Source organism: Oncorhynchus nerka, linkage group LG14 (assembly GCF_034236695.1).
Source record: "Oncorhynchus nerka isolate Pitt River linkage group LG14, Oner_Uvic_2.0, whole genome shotgun sequence".
Taxonomy (NCBI): Eukaryota; Metazoa; Chordata; class Actinopteri; order Salmoniformes; family Salmonidae; genus Oncorhynchus; species Oncorhynchus nerka.
In genome coordinates, this window is record NC_088409.1 from 43,978,900 (window position 1) to 43,999,823 (window position 20,924).

Below are 20,924 nucleotides of genomic sequence, written 5' to 3' on the forward strand. Positions count from 1 at the left end.
ACAAGTGCAGTTACAGGTGTAACTGTTATCAAAATGGTTTGCTTTTCCATAATAAGTGTTCACTGGTCTATTCATCTTTCACTGTAAGATGTTTCCCATTCTAAGGTATTGGAACTCCATCCATTCTATGGTCATGTGGGCAACCCCTGGGCCTACGCCCAACAAAACAACCCGAATAGAACCTTCACCCTTTATCCAATAGCCCAATTCAGATACCCACCATGCACCCATTCCTCGTAGCTCCACCTATCCCGCTCTCACTCTACCTCCGTCCCTGTTGTATAGTTAGTATGTCTTTCCCCCTGTGGACCACTGTTTCTCCGAGTACTGCAGCAAGACTAAGCCTGCTATAAATCACATTGCATTATCACCGCGCCGTTTTCGCCTCGCGCTTTGACCCGCCTACCATGCAGCTCGGATTGGCCAGTCCGCGTCCTTTCCCACCCTCTCCAAGAGAGGCTGCAGTGCAATAGCAGCTCTCGCCCCCTTCCTTTGGTGGCGATGATTGGAAGAAAGGAGTTCTCCTTGAACTGTCAATCATGCCTTTTCTTGCGCGCTTCGCATTTGTTGTTTCTCGGAGCAATGCATTGAGTGCAGGGCGACAAGACGCGCTGCATACCGACAAGAGATAGAGGAGAGGAGGCTAATTACGGGACGAATTGTCTACTACAGAACGCACGTATTGTATCCATTAGTTTGCAATGTTCTGTCGAATATTTGGCAGAAAACAGTTGAGTATTTACCTTCGTGTCTAGGTGCGTATTTGAACACATTTGCTCTCCAAACCATTGAAAACAACATCAATTCAGTGCCTGGAATATTTGAGATTTTTGCACCAGGATTTTGTCATTTGGTATTCCCTCTACGTCTACGAAAACATCAACAATCCCTTCTTTGGCTAAGGGGAATCATCAACGAGAAAAGTCAAGGGGATAGACTCATGCTTTTGTTCAGTCACATGTAAAAGCAGTTGGTTATTGCTGTTGGACATAAATAAAAACACACCAGGTAGATTTTTTACATTTTTCCTGCAAAGGCTCCATACAAGGGGACTACAGCGGTATTCTACTACGAAAACAACAACTAATAATCCATCGAAACATCAAAACATGAGCTGCCCAGTCTTACGAAACGTGTTCGCTGGTTTGCTCCTCGCACTGCTGTCGAAAGGTACGTTCTAGTACGCTACTTTGATTTGATGTTGCCGCTGGATTGGATCCATACATGAATCTTCCCCTTCATTCTCTCTGGTACGGTGCTGGAGGTGAATACTAATGCCGAGGCTTCGTGATGGGGGTCTACCTGCTTATGAATCATGCGTGTGTGTGCTACAGTGCACACTCGGTTTTCATTTGCTCACAGTTTGGAGAGCGAGAGATAGGGAGGGCGCGCGCGAGAGAGAGTGAGAGGTGTGAGTGGATGAAACTGTGAGTGTGCGTTAGCATGTGGTAGGTATAGGCTACATCCTTTGCGCAGCGCACGGCTCCATCTTCAGCTTGCTTGTAACCTACGAGTGGTGCATGTTAACATATTTCACTTCAAAATTCGAGACACCCCATTCCCATCCTCTCTGGTCTATCAGAAGGCTGGCGCATTCCAATACGTGACATGATTGATCTGGTGGTAACCCGCGCACATAACGTTCGTAGTATGGCGCTCACACTGCTCCTGCATACTTTGCGATGCAGTACAAGCAGTTGGGAAGAGTGTAGCAAAAAAACAAAATTTTCTGCAAGGTTGAGAGATAACAATAGGCAGAGAGATAGAGCTTGGGGCATTCCAACACGTATTAGAACAGCGTAGCCTAGTAACCTTCACTACTTTCCCTCGCCGTGGCTAGTTATTTATCCACCACTGTTGCTTTTAACGTTTTAAAAGATCATTGTAAGATAATTGCGGAGCTCGCTTGTACATCCGGATGATTCATAGGGGATTTCAGTATGCTTTGTTATTAATTCCACAAAGGATGGAGGCGCCTCATAAATTGGACAATGGGAAACTTGAAAGGGAAACTTGGGCATCACAAAAGTGCAATGTCATATGAAGCACCGGAAGATAAATAGCATTGCAATATAAGTCACAGCCCTAATGCTTTTCATTTCCTACCGTGGCCGATAGTATAACAATCCTGCAGTTTTGTTGTATCTCAATTCACACACTGTTGATGTTGTTGTAGATTCTCTTATGCCTCCCCCCGCGCTCCTTCCAACATCTGGTGCGCCCCTTGCGCACGTGCCGTGACGCAAACCACATATTAAACCACACATTAAACCACACATCACACATGCGTGCCTCGATTATTCTCCCTCGTTACCCGTGGGAAATCATACATTAAATAAATAACCTGGCCTTAATAACAATAATTGATGTGTCAGTGTAATAAGATGCTATAATTGCTCACAGATGCAGGCAGGACCTGGTAGATTCCTACTCCCGTGTTCCTTCCTTCTGGGCAGGAGTAGTGGAGTACCCAGCTGGTTATGGTGGGATTCGAGTAGGACCTAGGCTACACCAGGAATGGGGCAGATGGACAGCCCTGAAAGACACAAACACCAAACAGAACAGCATGAAACCATATGATTAACGCCCATATTGGGTTCACAGTACCAATTCACAACCTGCTTTTAAGATTCTAAGGACATATGCATTTATTTAACTAAAATTGCATTTTACAAACCTACCATATCCACATGTTCTAGCACTAAACTGTGCAGTTGGTGAATGAAGCCTAGAGAGGCCATATTCTTGTTTTAGTGTGTAGCACATTAAAAGCTACGGTTTGCAGTTGACTGAGAATACTGTATATCAGCTTCATCTTTGTTCTGTGTGGTACATTGACACTATAGTATGAAGTTGACTGAGAGTATATCATTGCCATCTTTAGAACATGATGTAGCCAGTATCCCGGCTGCTGCTACCGCCACACACCCACTCATGTGGAGGCATGCATGAATGATGAGGGAGGAAGGATGGAACACAGCCATTAAAAGCCTGGTCAGCTCCCTGCTAAATCATGCAAGGTGCCCCAAAGCCATGAGCATGTGTAGTGCTCATTGGAGTGTGTCAGATGGAGTCCTCACTCCCAAATTGACCCTTAGTCCCTATAGCGGTTACATCCTATGCACCTGTGTAGATCTGTGAGGATTGAATAGGTATAAGCAAAGTATGGAAATGTACTCCTATAGCTTGTCAGGGAGCTTAGACCTATACAGTACTCTCGGATATACAAAGATGCACAGGGTGTAAGGGCTAGGGGGGGGGGGGGGGGCTACATCCATTTAGTCATTGATCAGCACTCCTGTTAGGCGGATATTACCATTAGCTACGAAGTGTCAAACATCATGATAGCTTCTGCTGACCTGTGCAGTGACGTTCGAAGTTGTAGCTGTGGCATCTCTAAGCACAACGCCTAGTGAGCATTCTGAGGAGCACTTAATGTGCTATGGACCTTTCGGCTTAATGGCTGTGGCTGTATTGGACTGAGAGATGCTAAGTCATTAGTTTCCATCCTCAGACAGAGTGATAACCAAGGTCGTATTCATTATGGCACACAGTAGCAAAATGTTATGCAGCGGAACATGAAAACTAATGTTTCTTATTGGACAAGTTCAGGTAGTTCCTCCCTGTTTCAGTCTGTTTTTTATCCGTTTGGTGCCTAATGAATTCTATGTTTGTTCCTCAGGCAGAGAGGAGTGCCCCCATAGCAAAACGTTTTACAATGGAACACAAAAACGACTTCTCATTGGACAAGTTCAGGGCGTCTCTCCCTGTTTCAGTCTATTTTCTCATGTTTGGTCCCTAGTTAATAGGACCTGGTTCTCCTAAACCTTTCTCGTCTACGTCTGAGATGGCACACTGGGAGACTTTGCTTCCCACTCATTTTCTCAATGAAAGCTAACTAAGCCTGAGAATATAACTCCACGCCCCCACACCAAATTAAACCATTTAGATTCCACAAAGAGGATCGCTGTAGTGACAGACACCTGTGGTAAGTATCTTATTATGAGGTTCATGTTAGCATGCACTTAACTTGTAAGGATAAATATGCTGCACTGCTGCTAAAGATGATATTTCATGGTCTAGGAATAGGAGATGCTTATTTACGACCTCATGATGTAAGTATGCAACACAAGCTACACAGCAACACAAGCTAGCACCTGCACAAAGACATAGCACCTGCAACTGTACAGATTCACATTCTAGCACATGCTCCTACACAGTAACACATTCTATCTGATTACATACCGTGGGGAGAACAAGTATTTGATACACTGACGATTTTGCAGGTTTTCCTACTTACAAAGCATGTAGAGGTCTGTCATTTTTATCATAGGTACACTTCAACTGTGAGAGACGGAATCTAAAACAAAAATCCAGAAAATCACATTGTATGATTTTTAAGTGATTAATTTGCATTTTATTGCATGACATAAGTATTTGATCACCTACCAACCAGTAAGAATTCCGGCTCTCACAGACCTGTTAATTGTTATTTAAGGATCCTTCCTGTTCTCCACTCATTACCTGTATTAACTGCACCTGTTTGAACTCGTTACCTGTATAAAAGACACCTGTCCACACACTCAATCAAACAGACTCCAACCTCTCCACAATGGCCAAGACCAGCGAGCTGTGTAAGGACATCAGGGTTAAATTGTAGACCTGCACAAGGCTGGGATGGGCAACAGGACAATAGGCAAGCAGCTTGGTGAGAAGGCAACAACTGTTGGCGCAATTATTAGAAAATGGAAGAAGTTCAAGATGACGGTCAATCACCCTCGGTCTGGGGCTCCATGCAAGATCTCACCTCATGGGGCATCAATGATCATGAGGAAGGTGAGGGAACAGCCCAGAACTACACGGCAGGACCTGGTCAATGACCTGTAGAGAGCTAGGAACACAGTCTCAAAGAAAATCATTCATCAATCATCAACACACTACGCCGTCATGGATTAAAATCCTGCAGCACACGCAAGGTCCCCCTGCTCAAGCCAGCGCATGTCCAGGCCCGTCTGAAGTTTGCCAATGACCATCTGGATGATCCAGAGGAGGAATGGGAGAAGGTCATGTGGTCTGATGAGACAAAAATAGAGCATTTTGGCCTAAACTCCACTCACTGTGTTTGGAGGAAGAAGAGGGATGAGTACAACCCCAAGAACACCATCCCAACCATTGTCATGACGTTGGCCTCTTTGGGTATAGCAAGCCCATCCCCCTCTCCCTGCCTCCCCCTTTCCTCCTTCAACTAGGTTTCTGTAGTCAGAGAGACGTCGTAAATTCCTGAGAATCTCCTCATGGACACACAGTATAGAGAGAGTAGATTTTCATGGAGAACAAATTCATTCCAGAACCAGAACATGAGGTACGAACAAATTTCATGTTCCGGAGAAAGTATAAAAGATCGGTGAAGAATCCAGCTATGAACTGGTCCGTTTGTCACAACTTGGGAAGCTCATGGGAGACAGTGTGGCCACATTACCATAACGCTGTTTATATAATAGCCTCAGATATGAGGTTTACATCTAATTGTTGTATAAGATGAATGAGTGAGTATGATACTGTTTGGATAATTGTGTAATATGATTTTGGACTGTTTAATGAAGAATAATACAATTCCCTTTTGATTTGAACTAAATCAGAGGACCACCCCTGAGCCCAGTTAGGGTCAGACATCCTGGGACAGCCCTCTTCGGCCCTTCCGAATAAAACCCCAACTCAAGTTTTCGATCAGCAGACCAAGCTTATCTCAATTACGAGATGGCTAAAGGTTGCAGACCATGTTGCTGAATCTTTTAACCATACCACGTTGTTAAACTCTTAGACTATCGATACCGACAGAATACGAACAAGTCTTTGATATTAATTACTAGTCTGCAGCTAGGAATTCGGTATCATTGAACGCGAAGAACTACAACCGCCGAAACATCCATTCTATAACAAATGTCACTCTGAACAATACCCTCTAACCACAACCGAGAGAGAGAGGGAGAGAGATGGACAATTCTACAAAAGAAATGAACTTTTCACCAGCGATCAAGACGACACACTGAGTGTAAATATATATATTGATTGCAATTGTCCCCGAATGAGTGAACGTTCATGTGTAAAGGATTAGCATTTCAATTGTTATAATTATTAACCCTTTAGTGACCTCTTAGTCGACCCACACTTCCCCTTTTGTCTAACAAGCCGCCATGCCGGTTTAGCCCACTAGGGCACATTCTCCTATCATTTCATGTAACCACATTTAACTTGTTTGTTTATGCATTTCTGTGAATTACTTAGTAATAAATAAATTATTTAAGACAATTGATGTATGGATGACTCATAGTGAAGACTGGGTTCGTGCAGATGACGTTTGGAATGAGACTAACGTGAGGTACAGTAAATAATTCATTAATTCGAAGACTAATTGATCAGATAAAATATCTGAAAAGTTATTTTAGGAAATTATTACTTTGTAATCTGAATATTTTTCCTTGGTGCCCCAACTTCCTACTTAATTAGTTACGTGATTAATCAGTTGATCGCGTAATAACTAATTACAGAGAATCTTTGATAAAAACTATAAGTCTTCAGTTAAGGACAGTAAAGACACGACACCGTGAAGCATGGAGGTGGAAACATCATTCTTTGGGGATGCTTTTCTGCAAAGGGGACAGGATGACTGCACCATATTGAGGGGAGGATGGATGGGGCCATGTATCGCGAGATCTTCCCTCAGTAAGAGCATTGAAGATGGGTCGTGGCGGGTTCTTCCAGCATGACAACGACCCGAAACACACAGCCAGGAAAACTAAGGAGTGGCTCCGTAAGAAGCATCTCAAGGTCCTGGAGTGGCCTAGCCAGTCTCCAGACCTGAACCCAATAGAAAATCTTTGGAGGGAGCTGAAAGTCCGTATTGCCAGGCGACAACCCCGAAACCTAAAGGATCTGGAGACGGTCTGTATGGAGGAGTGGGCCAAAATCCCTGCTGCAGTGTGTGCAAACCTGGTCAAGAAATACAGGAAACGTATGATCTCTGTAATTGCAAACAAAGGTTTCCGTACCAAATATTAAATTCAGCTTTTCTGATGTATCAAATACTTATGTCATGCAATAAAATGCTAATGAATTACTTAAAAATCATACAATGTGACTTTTTGATTTTTGTTTTAGATTCCGTCTCTCACGGTTGAAGTGTACCTATGATAAAAATTACAGACCTCTACATGCTTTGTAAGTAGGAAAACCTGCAAAATCGGCAGTGTATCAAATACTTGTTCTCCCCACTGTATCTGTATGCTGAGAGAAATGGCCTCAAGTCAAGGTCACATATCAGCGTAACCTGACATTTGACCTCTGGTCTTTAACTTGGTAGCAGACCAAGCTCAATCAAAAGTTAATCCATTTGGTGCACTACATAAACCTCTCTCTACTCTTCCACATTACAGTCTTTTGTCCCTCTCAGACACGTCATCCTTAACCTTTGAAAATACTCTCCTTTATATCGCTGAAGCCATTTTCAAACAACCCAACAGATGCTTCTAGCTCCGATCTACTCCAAACTAGCATCCACGGGACAAAAGGTGTCCATAATGAATCAAAGGGTACAGGGGCAGGTAGCTGGAAGTGTTACGGGGCGTATCGGGCGCAGGTAAAACAGGGGGGGTCGCTGCGTTGCCCGCCATCACTCTCGTTACAGCGACATATGTGGGACAAGTGGGGTCAAGGCGCGTGGCACATTGTGGCACATGTTGATGGCATGGCCCCCCTGTTTGTGCTCGGTCAAATCACCGGCTTTGGCTGGGAGATGAAGAGCTGCAGACGAGTCTGCGTGCCAGCACCAACAGATGCCTCGAGCTCATAATCTGGAGGGGCCTCTCTTCCCCTCTTTTCTGCCTCCCTCCTCCTTCTTCCCTCCTCCTCCCCTGCCTCCCCCCGTTTGAAAGCCACCATTTCTGTGCCTCCGTTGTTCTTCAAGCCTGGCTTGCATATGCTCCTCTTTTTTGGAGCCTGTATTTGTTTGCCTTTTTCTCGGTTCTTCTTCATCTGTTGCCAGACAGCATTGGATGTGAGACTGAGAAGCCCGGGGTTTGGGTCTCTTGGAGTTGCTCTTTTGGAAAGAAAAGTAGGGATGCTGGATGCTGAGGGAAGTACAGTTGAAGTCGGAAGTTATAAACCTACACTTAAACTCAGTTTTCACAATTCCTGACATTTAATCCCAGTAAAAATTCCCTGTTTTAGGTCAGATAGGATCACCACTTCATTTTAAGAATGTGAAATGCCAGAATAATTGTAGAGAGAATGATTTATTTCAGCCTTTAATTCTTTCATCACATTCCCAGTGGATCAGAAGTTTACATTCACTCAATTAGTATTTGGTAGCATTGCCTTTAAATTGTTTAACTTGGGTCAAACATTTCGGGTAGCCTTCCACAAGCTTCCCACATTAAGTTGGGTGAATTTTGGCCCATTCCTCCTGACGGAGCTGGTGTAACTGAGTTAGGTTTATAGGCCTCCGTGCTTTTTCAGTTCTGCCCACAAATGTTCTATAGGATTGATATCGGGGCTTGTGGTGGCCACTCCAATACCTTCACTTTGTTATCCTTAAACCATTTTGTCACAAACTTTGGAAGTATGCTCGGGTTCATTGTCTGTTTGGAAGACCCATTTGTGACCAAGCTTTATCTTCCTGACTGATGTCTTGAGATGTTGCTTCAATATATCCACATACTTTTCCTTCCTCGTGATGCCATCTATTTTGTGATGTGCACCAGTCCCCCCTGCAGCAAAGCACCCCCACAACATGATGCTGCCACCCCCGTGCTTCACGGTTGGGATGGTGTTCTTCGGCTTGCAAGCCTCCCCCTTTTTCCTCCAAACATAACAATGGTCATTATGGCCAAACAGTTCTATTTTTGTTTCATCAGACCAGAGGACATTTCTACAAAAAGTACCATCTTTGTCCACGTGTGCAGCTCCTAACCATAGTCTTTATGGCTGTTTTGGAGCAGTGGATTCGTTTTACTGTTTTACTGTTGCTTTTGTACCTGTTTCCTCCAGCATCTTCACAAGGTCCTTTGCTGTTGTTTCTGGGATTGATTTGCACTTGTCGCACCAAAGTACGTTTATCTCTAGGAGACAGAACGCGTCTCCTTCCTGAGTGGTATGAGAGCTGCGTGGTCGCATGGTGTTTATACTTGCGTACTATTGTTTGTACAGATGAACCTGGTACTATCAGGCGTTTGGAAATTGCTCCCAAGGATGAACCAGACTTGTGGAGGTCTACAATTTTTTATCTGAGGTCTTGGCTGATTTCTTTTGATTTTCTCATGATGTTAAGCAAAGAGGCACTGAGTTTGAAGGTAGGCCTTGAAATACATCCACAGGTACACCTCCAATTGACTCAAATGATGTCAATTAGCCTATCAGAAGCTTCTAAAGCCATTACATAATTTTCTGGAATTTTCCAAGCTGTTTAAAGGCACAGTCAATTTAGTGTATGTAAACCTCTGACCCACTGGAATTGTGATACAGTGAATGGTAAGTGAAATAATCTGTCTGTAAACAATTGTTGGAAAAATTACTTGTCATGCTCAAAGTAGATGTCCGAAACGACTTGCCAAAACTATAGTTTGTTAACAAGAAATTTGTGGAGTGGTTGAAAAATGAGTTGTAATGACTCCAACCTAAGTGTATGTAAACTTCCGACTTCAACTGTATATATAGCAGTGACCTTACATAAAACAAGTGGGCTGTGTGCTATTTCACATTTTCAATTCGATTTTTATAAAAGCCCTTTTTACATGAACAATTGCCACAAAGTGTTTTCCAGTTGTATGTGGGGAATGCGAGACTGTGTACTGGGGTTTGTGCTATAGATGATGTGCTTCCACCGTATCACTCATGCTGGATGGAGAATGGACAGATAGCCTTGTGTGGTTCAAACTAAATCAGGAAGTGTTGCTATGGAGAGGGTCACCATGGAGAATATGGCCCCAAGCGTTTCTGTGGAATCTTCCATTTTTACACCCCTGCTTATTACTGACCTTATCTTGGCTTAAACATGACTGGCCTTAGGGGCAATTCCATCCACATCTACATCCAAATATGTTTCTGTGGGTATTTGGATTGTTTTCACCCGGGTGAGGAAGGTGAGATGCTGGCCTCTGGAATGGTGTTGTAATGTTAGTGGCTTTCAGGCTGGAACAGTGACATGGGGTCATGGGGTCAAACTCTAGATGGGCGCTCTGAGTGCGGAGAGGATAAGGGGGTGACGGGTGATGGGCAGTGCTCCGTCACCTCATTGCCCTGTAGATTTCCTGCTGTGAGTTTTGATAAACACTTCACTGGCCCCCCATATTGGGTCTGGCGAGGCAATTATACTTAAGTGTCAGTCCCATAAATAGTGATTACAGCCAGGCTTTTTTGTAATTATAATCACAGTTATTATATATGGAGTTCAATGCAATGGAAATGACCCAGGATCACTTTCAATGTGGGACAGGTTCTTTTACTGTGTTTAATTACAGAAATACAGTGTAATACTTCCCTTCTCTTCCACTCCGCCTCCTTGTCCTATTCCCAGCTCAACCCCAGCGGCCAGCGCTGCCCTGTGCATGAATATGTGCATGAGCAATGGGCCCTCAACCTAATAGTAATGGAAAAAGGCCTATGTTTTATTTAACGCAGGAAGAGAAACACAATTCAAGTGGCAGCAGAATGGATGTAGAGGCAGAGAGAAGTGGGATATGTGCTGTATACCATACATCCCCCCACCCCCCCCACACACACACGCGCGCACACACGGTCATATACACACACACACACACACTCAAACGCCGCCTTTATAGGGCCACCCGCAAGATGAATTTAAACAATTCCCCCAGTGAAGGTGTGAACAGTAAATCAATGAAGCCCATGGGAGCCAGGCGCGCCCAGCCTTGAGAGGTAGAGAAGAACATCTATATATTCATACACATTTGTGCACATAAATAACTTTCATTGATCTCTTATCAATACAGGCACATAGGGAAAATCGAATATGTCTCTGGCACAGGCACATTCCTCTCTTTTTGTCTCGGCGGCGCCGAGGCTTTAGCCAGGGCATGTAGATTGAGCTATCTGGAGAGAGACAGAGAGAGACAGAGAGAGATAGGAGAGGGAGAGATTTTACCCCCCTCTATCTCTTGTCTTTTTGTGTGAGGGAGTTAGCATCGTTGGAAACACAGTTCAGATTAGAGCAGCCGCTGCTTCTTTCTCCTGTGGGAGCTGTGAGGGACCCGGGTCCTGCTTCTCTCCCTGTCCTCATTACCAGAGACAAGAAGCTTCGCTGGCAAATCAATGGAAGAGGCTTAGGAAACTAATGCAGCCTGGTCCATGCCTGATGGGACTGTGGGTGTGTGTGCATGTGGGGTGGGGGTGGGGTGTGTGTGTGTGTGTGTGTGTGTGTGCGTGTGCAAATGCGTAATTGTCTTGTGTTTGGCTATGTGAAGGAGTGTGTTAATTTGTACAACAACACAGGGGAGACAAACATTAGTTTCCACCCTGCTGCTCTATTGTGGTCTGTTAGAGTACTCTCCACGCACCCGGTTAACCATGGTAATATTTACCACTGGGATATGATACCGCAGAAGCCCTATAATTACTTTGAGATAACATTAGATTCATAATCAGAATCCATTTTATTGCAATACTAATAGGGTAACATGGAGTACGATGCCCCCCCCCCCCCCGGGGTAAGATGCCCCCCCCATAGGGTTTCACAGAAGTGTCCCTATTTTTATTTTAACCACACCTGCATGTACAGTTAATACTCATACTTCTTTTACCTTTTCCTTACACTTCATTATGTACAGTTAAACTAAACTCATATTCACTTGAAGAAGATTTTAAATCGCAGCAGTCTCTAAAATGAAATTCAAGAGCAAACGGTTTTCAAATAGTTTGTCATATTTATACATTTTTGGGAATATAACAGATTAAATATTGATTAAACACACATGCACACACACGCACACGCGCACACACACACACACACACACGCGCACACACACACACACACACACACACACACACACACACACACACTGACAAAGAGGTGCTTCATTGTGCCCTGACACTTAATCTAACCCTAACTCTTATTCTGACACTAACCTAACCCTAACTCCTATCCTAATCCTAACACGGGCCCTTATTCTAACTCTGACCCCTAACCCTAATCCTTAGACAGCTAACTGGGGGTTAGCTAGCTATGCTAGCAGACATTAGCTTATGCTAACTAGTTGGCTAGCATTTATTTAACTTTAGACTTTCTGCAAGGGAGGTTGCTAGTTAGCTAACTGGGCGAGCCAGTGCCTAAATTACACATCTACTCATTCAAGGGTTTTCCTTTATTTGTACTATTTTCTACATTGTAGAATAATAGTGACGACATCAAAACTATGAAATAACACATGGTAACCCAAAAACTTTTGACTGGTACTAAATATATAAAATAATGGATCTAACTTAATTGGATTATATATAAAACTTTTTCTAAATTACAAACAATTTGATCAATTTACCTCAAAATCGTTTTGATGGAATTAATTCAAAACTAGTGGTAGACAGAGTACCCTACTATTGTTACTATACTACTGCTGTGCTAGCGCTACTGCTGATCTAGTGCTAGTTTAATCACATTTAATGACCGATATATGCCCAGACCATTCTGTTGTTGGGGTACGCCCAGACCATTCCAACACAGAAAATATGCTTTTTAACATACTTAATTACTATGTTTTGGAATGAAAACTATTTCACTCATATTGTAATTAATTATAGGTCAGATTTAATAGAAATCTGGAAACACTGGACAGTTATTTTAAAGGTAGACTTTGGACAAAATGCTAAAATAACTATAAATATACAGTATTTAAACGGTATAAATGATCAATGCACCATTATACCTGGTAATATAATGCTTTAAAAATGGATGAATAAGATATTTGGCTACAGAAATGAAATTTCTTACCACTCTCTACATCTTCCGTCCAAAAACAAATCCTGTGAAATTACATCAACACATATTGGAGGAGTTACTGGTTAGCTACAAGGGGCTAGCTTAGCTAACGAAGTAGCTACGTCAGTCACGGCGTGCAGGACAAGAATGACACATCAATGAATCACCAAAGGCACACTCCTTTGCTGTTTGAAAATTGAGAAAGAGTAGGAGTTGGACCGTTTTCGTACTCAAGTCAACCTTAATTACCTGCAATTCTACACATGTTGCCATTGCTTATGACATCTTCATATGCTATCTGGGGGGCCTATGAACTCCAACCCCTACCCCCAAAAATAAAACAAATATTTTGATTTTTAAGACATTTTGGGGGGTGACGAATTTACCTGTTCTGAATATTGGACACACACACACACACACACACACACACACACACACACACACACACACACACACACACACACACACACACACACGTCTATGCAATGTATCCAGAGCTACACAATAGTGCTACCCTAGAGGGTGCTGTTGAGGCTACTGTAGACTTTCATTGCAAACCAGTGTTTCTTAATCAGTTCTTTGGTCAGCTGTGAATATATTTAGTACAGTTTTACAAAAAATATATAACTTTTTTTAATGTTTCACCATTTTTATTTCTTATGAAAATGACTTAGTAGGATGGTCCTCCCCTTTCCTCCTCTGAGGAGCCTCCACTGTTCCACTCTAACAACAGCTTAACCTGCTTTCAGAAATACTATCTGTTAAGCACTCAGCTTGTCAGAAGCTGTTTTCATGCTACAGCATAGTCTTATCCTTCGCAAGTCCTTACACCTCTTGTGTTGTTGACAGTGCAACTACAGGCTGCAACTAATGCAAAAAATATCCTGCCGTAACAAATACTGTCTGTCAAGTGCTCAACTTGTCAGAAGTTGTTTTTAGCCCACACACATCTCCGGCAACTCTAGTGTTGTTCACAGTGGTACAACTATATGCCGAGATGCAATGAATGCTAAATAATGGTGTCATGTTGTGGTTTTTATTCCTTCCACTGCCTCTCTTGGTCTATCGGGGCTGGAGGTTGTTGGGGTCGGAGGAGGGAAGGAGAGGAGGGAAGGTAGGTGGGAGAGAGGAATAGATGGCAAAAGGGAGGGTGGGAAATAAATAAAGCAGAGAAAAACAGATCAATAAAAATTTCAGCAGCTCGTACACTCCTCCTCGAGCCAAAGGATGGAGAATGAGAGGGATGGAGAGAGGGAGAGAGAGAGAGAGAGAGAGGTAATGGCAAACATGGGTGGGAGAGAGGGAACCAGATAGAGGGAGTTGGAGAGATGGAACCAGATAGAGGGAGTGGGAGAGAGGGAACCAGATAGAGGGAGTGGGAGAGAGGGAACCAGATAGAGGGAGTTGGAGAGAGGGAACCAGATAGAGGGAGTGGGAGAGAGAGAACCAGATAGAGGGAGTGGGAGAGAGAGAACCAGATAGAGGGAGTGGGAGAGAGGGAACCAGATAGAGGGAGTGGGAGAGAAGGAACCAGATAGAGGGAGTTGGAGAGAGGGAACCAGATAGAGGGAGATGGGTGGGAGAGAGAACCAGATAGAGGGAGTGGGAGAGAGAGAACCAGATAGAGGGAGTGGGAGAGAGAGAACCAGATAGAGGGAGTGGGAGAGAGGGAACCAGATACAGGGAGTGGGAGAGAGGGAACCAGATTTGAGGGAGTGGGAGAGAGGGAACCAAATACAGGGAAAGGGAGAGAGGGAACCAGATAGAGGGAGTTGGAGAGATGGAACCAGATAGAGGGAGTGGGAGAGAGGGAACCAGATAGAGGGAGTGGGAGAGAGGGAACCAGATAGAGGGAGTTGGAGAGAGGGAACCATATTCGAGGGAGTGGGAGAGAGAGAACCAGATAGAGGGAGTGGGAGAGAGAACCAGATAGAGGGAGTGGTTGAGATGGAACCAGATTTGAGGGAGTGGGAGAGAGGGAACTGGATAGAGGGAGTGGGAGAAAGGGAACCAGATAGAGGGAGTGGGAGAGAGAGAACCAGATAGAGGGAGTGGGAGAGAGGGAACCAGATAGAGGGAGTGGGAGAGAGGGAACCAGATAGAGGGAGTGGGAGAGAGGGAACCAGATAGAGGGAGTGGGAGAGAAGGAACCAGATAGAGGGAGTTGGAGAGAGGGAACCAGATAGAGGGAGTGGGAGAGAGAGAACCAGATAGAGGGAGTGGGAGAGAGAGAACCAGATAGAGGGAGTGGGAGAGAGAGAACCAGATAGAGGGCGAGGGAGAGAGAACCAGATAGAGGGAGTGGTTGAGATGGAACCAGATTTGAGGGAGTGGGAGAGAGGGAACTGGATAGAGGGAGTGGGAGAGAGGGAACCAGATAGAGGGAGTGGGAGAGAGAGAACCAGATAGAGGGAGTGGGAGAGAGGGAACCAGATAGAGGGAGTGGGAGAGAGAGAACCAGATAGAGGAAGTGGGAGAGAGGGAACCAGATAGAGGGAGTGGGAGAGAGAGAACCAGATAGAGGGAGTAGGAGAGAGGGAACCAAATAGAGGGAGTGGGAGAGAGGGAACCAGATAGAGGGAGTGGGAGAGAGGGAACCAGATAGAGGGAGAGGGATAGAGAGAACCAGATAGAGGGAGAGGGAGAGAGCGAACCAGATAGAGGGAGTGGGAGAGAGGGAACCAGATAGAGGGAGTGGGAGAGAGGGAACCAGATAGAGGGAGAGGGAGAGAGAGAACCAGATAGAGGGAGAGGGAGAGAGGGAACCAGATAGAGGGAGTGGGAGAGAGGGAACCAGATAGAGGGAGTGGGAGAGAGAGTGCCAGATGTACATAGACAGAGAGAGGGAGCAAGAGACAGGGTGAGAGACAAGGTGAGAGAAGGGTGACTCACGACACGGGGAGTCAGCCATGGAGACTGAGAGAAACATGTTGCTGAGATATCAACGGATACTTTCCATGCATTGCCCTCCTACTGCTCATTTCATAGTGATTCAAGGCAGAGCATTATACACTATACTGTATATACAAAAGTATGTGGACACCCCTTCAAATGAGTGGATTTGGCTATTTGAGCCACACACGTTGCTGACATGCGTAAAATCGAGCACACAGCCATATAATCTCCATAGACAAACATTGGCAGTAGAATGGCCTTACTGAAGAGCTAAGTGACTTTCAACGTGACACCGTCATAGGGTTAGGGTTTCCAACAGGTCAGTTTGTCCAATGTCTCGCCTGCTAGAGCTGCCCTAGTCAACTGTAAGTGCTGTTATTGTGAAGTGGAAATGACTAAGAGCAACAATGGCTCAGCCGCGAAGTGGTAGGACACACAAGCTCAGAGAATGGGACCGCCGAGTGCTGAAGCATGTAGCGTGTAAAAATCGTCTGTCTTCGGATGCAACACTCACTACTGAGTTCCAAACTGTTTCTGGAAGCAACGTCAGCACAATAACTGTTCGGCGGGAGCTTCATGAAATGGGTTTCCATGGCCGAGCAGCCGCACACAAGCCTACGATCACCATGTGCAATGCCAAGCATCTGCTGGAGTGGTGTAAAGCTCGCCACATCGGACTCTGGAGCAGTGGAAACGCGTTCTCTGGAGTGATGAATCACGCATCACCATCTGGCAATCCAACGGACAAATCTGGGATTGGTGGATACCAGGAGAACGCTACCTGCCCCAATGAATAGTGCCAACTGTCAAGTTTGGTAGAGGAGGAATAATGGTCTGGGGCTGTTTTTGACGGTTCGGGCTAGGCCCCTTCTTTCCAGTTTAGGGAAATCTTAACACTACAGCATACAATGACATTCTAGACGATTCTGTGCTTCCAACTTTGTGGCAACAGTTTGAAGAAGGCCCTTTCCTGTTTCAACATGACAATGCTCACATGCACAAAGCAAGGTCCATACAGAAATGGTTTGTCGAGATCGGTGTAGAATAACTTGACTGGCCTGCACAAAGCCCTGACCTCAACCCCATCGAACACTTTTAGGATGAAATGGAATGCCGACTGCGAGCCAGGCATCATCGCCCGACACCAGTGCCCGACCTCACTAATGCTCTTGTGGCTGAATGGAAGCAAGTCCCCGCAGCAAATTTCCAACATCTAGTGGAAAGCCTTCCCAGAAGAGCGGAGGCTGTTGTAGCACCAAAGGGATGACCGACTCCTTATTAATGCCCATATGATTTTGGAATGAGATGTTCTACTATGTACTGTTTAATTCAAAGGGAGGGAGTGGGAGACAGGGGGAAGGAGCTAGAGAGATAAAGAGTATATGAAAGTGGACAGGCCGGAGAGAATACGAGTTATGAGAATATGATTGAAGAAGGGTGCATAGAGAGAGGGAGTGGGAGAAAGAGAGACAGATGGCAAGAGGGAGGAGGAGGATGGAAGGAAAAGGATGGAAACAGGCGGTGATCGAGGTGGATTGATTCGCGGGACAGATGATTCGATTAAGTAGTCAATGGCAGGTTTTATCCCTGCCAATAAAAAACTATTCTCGGCGAGTGGGCGTTGTAAAACTGTTTCAGGGTCAGTTGCTGTGTGATATTGCGGCGGTAAGGATTTGTCGCTAATGTGATGTTCGACTCATTAGGGATCCGTTCCAGGGAGGCACATACCTCGAATCATTCTAATAAGATGCTCTTGCAGTGCGGGTGCCACTGCACACTGCATGACAATAAGTGGTTAGGAGCTTGGTGAGACCGCCAATGGCCAAATAAGGCCACCACATACCCCGTGAAATATCCCTTTTTAAATTGCCTGTGTATAGGAAATAGTGGGTTGTGTCAGTGGGTTAGCAGCGGGACTGTGGGACTCGTACCATTTCGGGAAGCAACATAATTGGTAAGGCATTCCAGCATGATGCACAGTGAGTAGGCGGTGGTGGGCGCAGTGCAATGCCCCCTACTCACCATCGCTGTGCCACTTTTCTGCCACCATGAAGAGAATCACGGCAATTTTGTTGTCATTTAGGGCTGGCATGTGGTCGGCTGTTCCAGCTGTGAAGGTTCCAGTGGGATTTTCTGGTAATAAAGAGTCTATGTTAGCCGCACGCATCTGACAGTAAAGACTCAGTCAGGCAGGATTTTCACCGCACATTTCACTCTGACAGCTCCCTAACGACACTTACAGGAGCTGTTTTACACCGGTATGAAACGATTCCTCTCCCTCTATTACCAGTGGGTATTTGATTAATAGGTATGAAAAAATCTTGGCATGTGTCTGATCTAAAATATTCCCATATTCCGACACTTAATTCATTTGGAATGAGATGACGGGGAGAAGTAAATGATTTATTGTTTTGTGATGTTTCCCGTAATTTAGTTTAAGGTGAGATTGCTCTGAGTGATTTGTGTGGCAATAGTCCTGTAATTGGGTTAAGACGGAGATTGGGCCAGGTTATTGTGTGGTGATATTTCTAACTAATTGGATGTGGTGTTAGATACCACACTTGCTAAACGTCTGCGTTGTCTTGCCAGTTCAGTAATGCACGTTAGAGTGAGATTCCATTAGTGTATTGTGTGGTGGGGAGGACAGAAGAGGGGTTTTCTAACAGGATGGTGTGGATTGCCGCATGCAGAGAATTGCAATCAGTATTGTCTTGTAGGGTTCTGGTTGTTTTGAAAATGTCAGCCTCCATCCAAAGAAGATGCCTTAGTCTGTGTGTGTGAGGATAATTCTATAATTATAATCTAAAATTGTGTATGGTTGTGTACTGTTGCCCTAGGGATGAATGTGTGATTTAAATCATTCAAATCTGGAGCTCTAATCAAGTGCTGACTTTGATCAATTCTGAGCAGTGAACTATATAGAATGAGCTATAGCTAGCCTATATAGCACATAGAATGAGCTATAGCTAGTCTATATAGCACATAGAATAAGCTATAGCTAGCCTATATAGCACATAGAATGAGCTATAGCTAGCCTATATAGCACATAGAATAAGCTATAGCTAGCCTATATAGCACATAGAATGAGCTATAGCTAGTCTATATAGCACATAGAATGAGCTATAGCTAGTCTATATAGCACATAGAATAAGCTATAGATAGCCTATATAGCACATAGAATAAGCTATAGATAGCCTATATAGCACATAGAATGAGCTATAGCTAGTCTATATGGCACATAGAATAAGCTATAGATAGCCTATATAGCACGTAGAATGAGCTATAGCTAGCCTATATAGCACATAGAATGAGCTATAGCTAGTCTATATAGCACATAGAATAAGCTATAGCTAGCCTATATAGCACATAGAATAAGCTATAGCTAGTCTATATAGCACATAGAATAAGCTATAGCTAGCCTATATAGCACATAGAATGAGCTATAGCTAGCCTATATAGCACATAGAATAAGCTATAGATAGCCTATATAGCACATAGAATGAGCTATAGCTAGTCTATATAGCACATAGAATAAGCTATAGCTAGCCTATATAGCACATAGAATGAGCTATAGCTAGCCTATATAGCACATAGAATAAGCTATAGATAGCCTATATAGCACATAGAATAAGATATAGCTAGCCTATATAGCACATAGAATAAGATATAGCTAGCCTATATAGCACATATAGTTTCTGATGACTCTTAATTAGATCAACTGTGAATAAGCATACTTGATAAATGAGGCTTACAATAAATGAGGCTAAGATTTACAGTACATTCCAGAAATAAAGGAATTCATAATTAATGCAGTTATTTCAGCATGCAAATTATAACTTCATTCGGAGCGTAACACATTCTCCCCAATCTTATTTGATATCCATGAATTATAGATCCAGTGTAGATTGAGGCATATTCTAATACGCCCTAACCCTAACTAACACAATCAAGAAAGTTTATTTTCCCTGAAGTCTCTTGATCTGCATCTCAGCAAACCTAGGTTAAATGATGTATTTCTTTAATAATTTGTATGATATCTTTGTGCCATTGACCTTGCCTGACTCAATAGAACCAATAAAATTGTCACAAAACTTCAAACCCGCCCATCTAACACTCCAGGCAGGGTATAAAACATTAAAATAATAATAATAATTGTGAATATTTCAAATAGTATTTAAATCCAGGTTAGAGCGACATAATATCACATTATGTCACAGAGCACTGGCTGTATCGACGCAACCTTTATACGGTCAGCAGACCCCCGATTCCCATTAAAAATAATGAAGGTGTCGGAAAGGACAATGAGCTGCCTAATGTCAGGCAACAGTACTAATACCGGATAGTTTTGCTGACAAGTCAATATCTGTCCCCAAAAACATTATCTATGGTAAGAGACTGATTTTGGGCGATTTTCTTCTTTTTTTTTACTGTTGAGAACCTACTGTTCCCAGTCTAGAGGGAACTAAGTGAAATGTGAATGCAGAACTTACAGCTAAATATGATGTAGTGCTTAAAAAAAGACAAACTCAGACTTCTGAAGACCCAGACTAGTGAAGATGCAAAGAGATCGGTGTCTATAGAAATATGCTAAATGAACAGTACTGTTACCCAGCAGTGTAAAGAAAGCACGGCGTTTATTACTTATGATGTTGATATACACCCACAGGTGTAACATGATGAATCTCTGAATGTTCTTTTCACTTTGACAGCTGTGATCAAAATTGATCTGGATACGAGACAGAGCCTCTTTGAATCAGACAAGACAAATGTGGCTACAGTTCAGGTGTTTTCTCAATTAGCCAGACTGGATTGGTCTTCTCTGGAATCAATCATGATCTAGTCGCATCGACAGAAAGATGCCCTTAGGATTTCTGTAAAGAAATAAAAAAATCCAAGATGGTGGCTCACTTGATTTGGGAGGGAAAAGGTTTCAGCTTAGTATAGTTGTTTCAGTAATGTTTCAGCTCTCCGAGCGTTTATGAGGTCAAACTTGGAAGGGATTCAGTTAGTGTCATTGATTTTGTCATAATTACATTTTTACAAG

General features: G+C 43.7%; 1 protein-coding gene across 2 annotated transcripts in view; it reads left to right on the forward strand.

The window, feature by feature from the left end:
• The first annotated feature begins 590 nt into the window (after positions 1-590).
• Positions 591-20,924, forward strand: part of LOC115141188 (igLON family member 5) — a 169,294-nt gene continuing 148,960 nt past the window's right edge. For both annotated transcript variants that reach the window (XM_029679911.2, XM_029679910.2), the window contains exon 1: positions 591-1,170. In XM_029679911.2, coding sequence (XP_029535771.2) covers positions 1,110-1,170 — 61 coding nt within the window. In that variant the 5' untranslated portion in view covers positions 591-1,109. The remainder of the gene's footprint in view (positions 1,171-20,924) is intronic.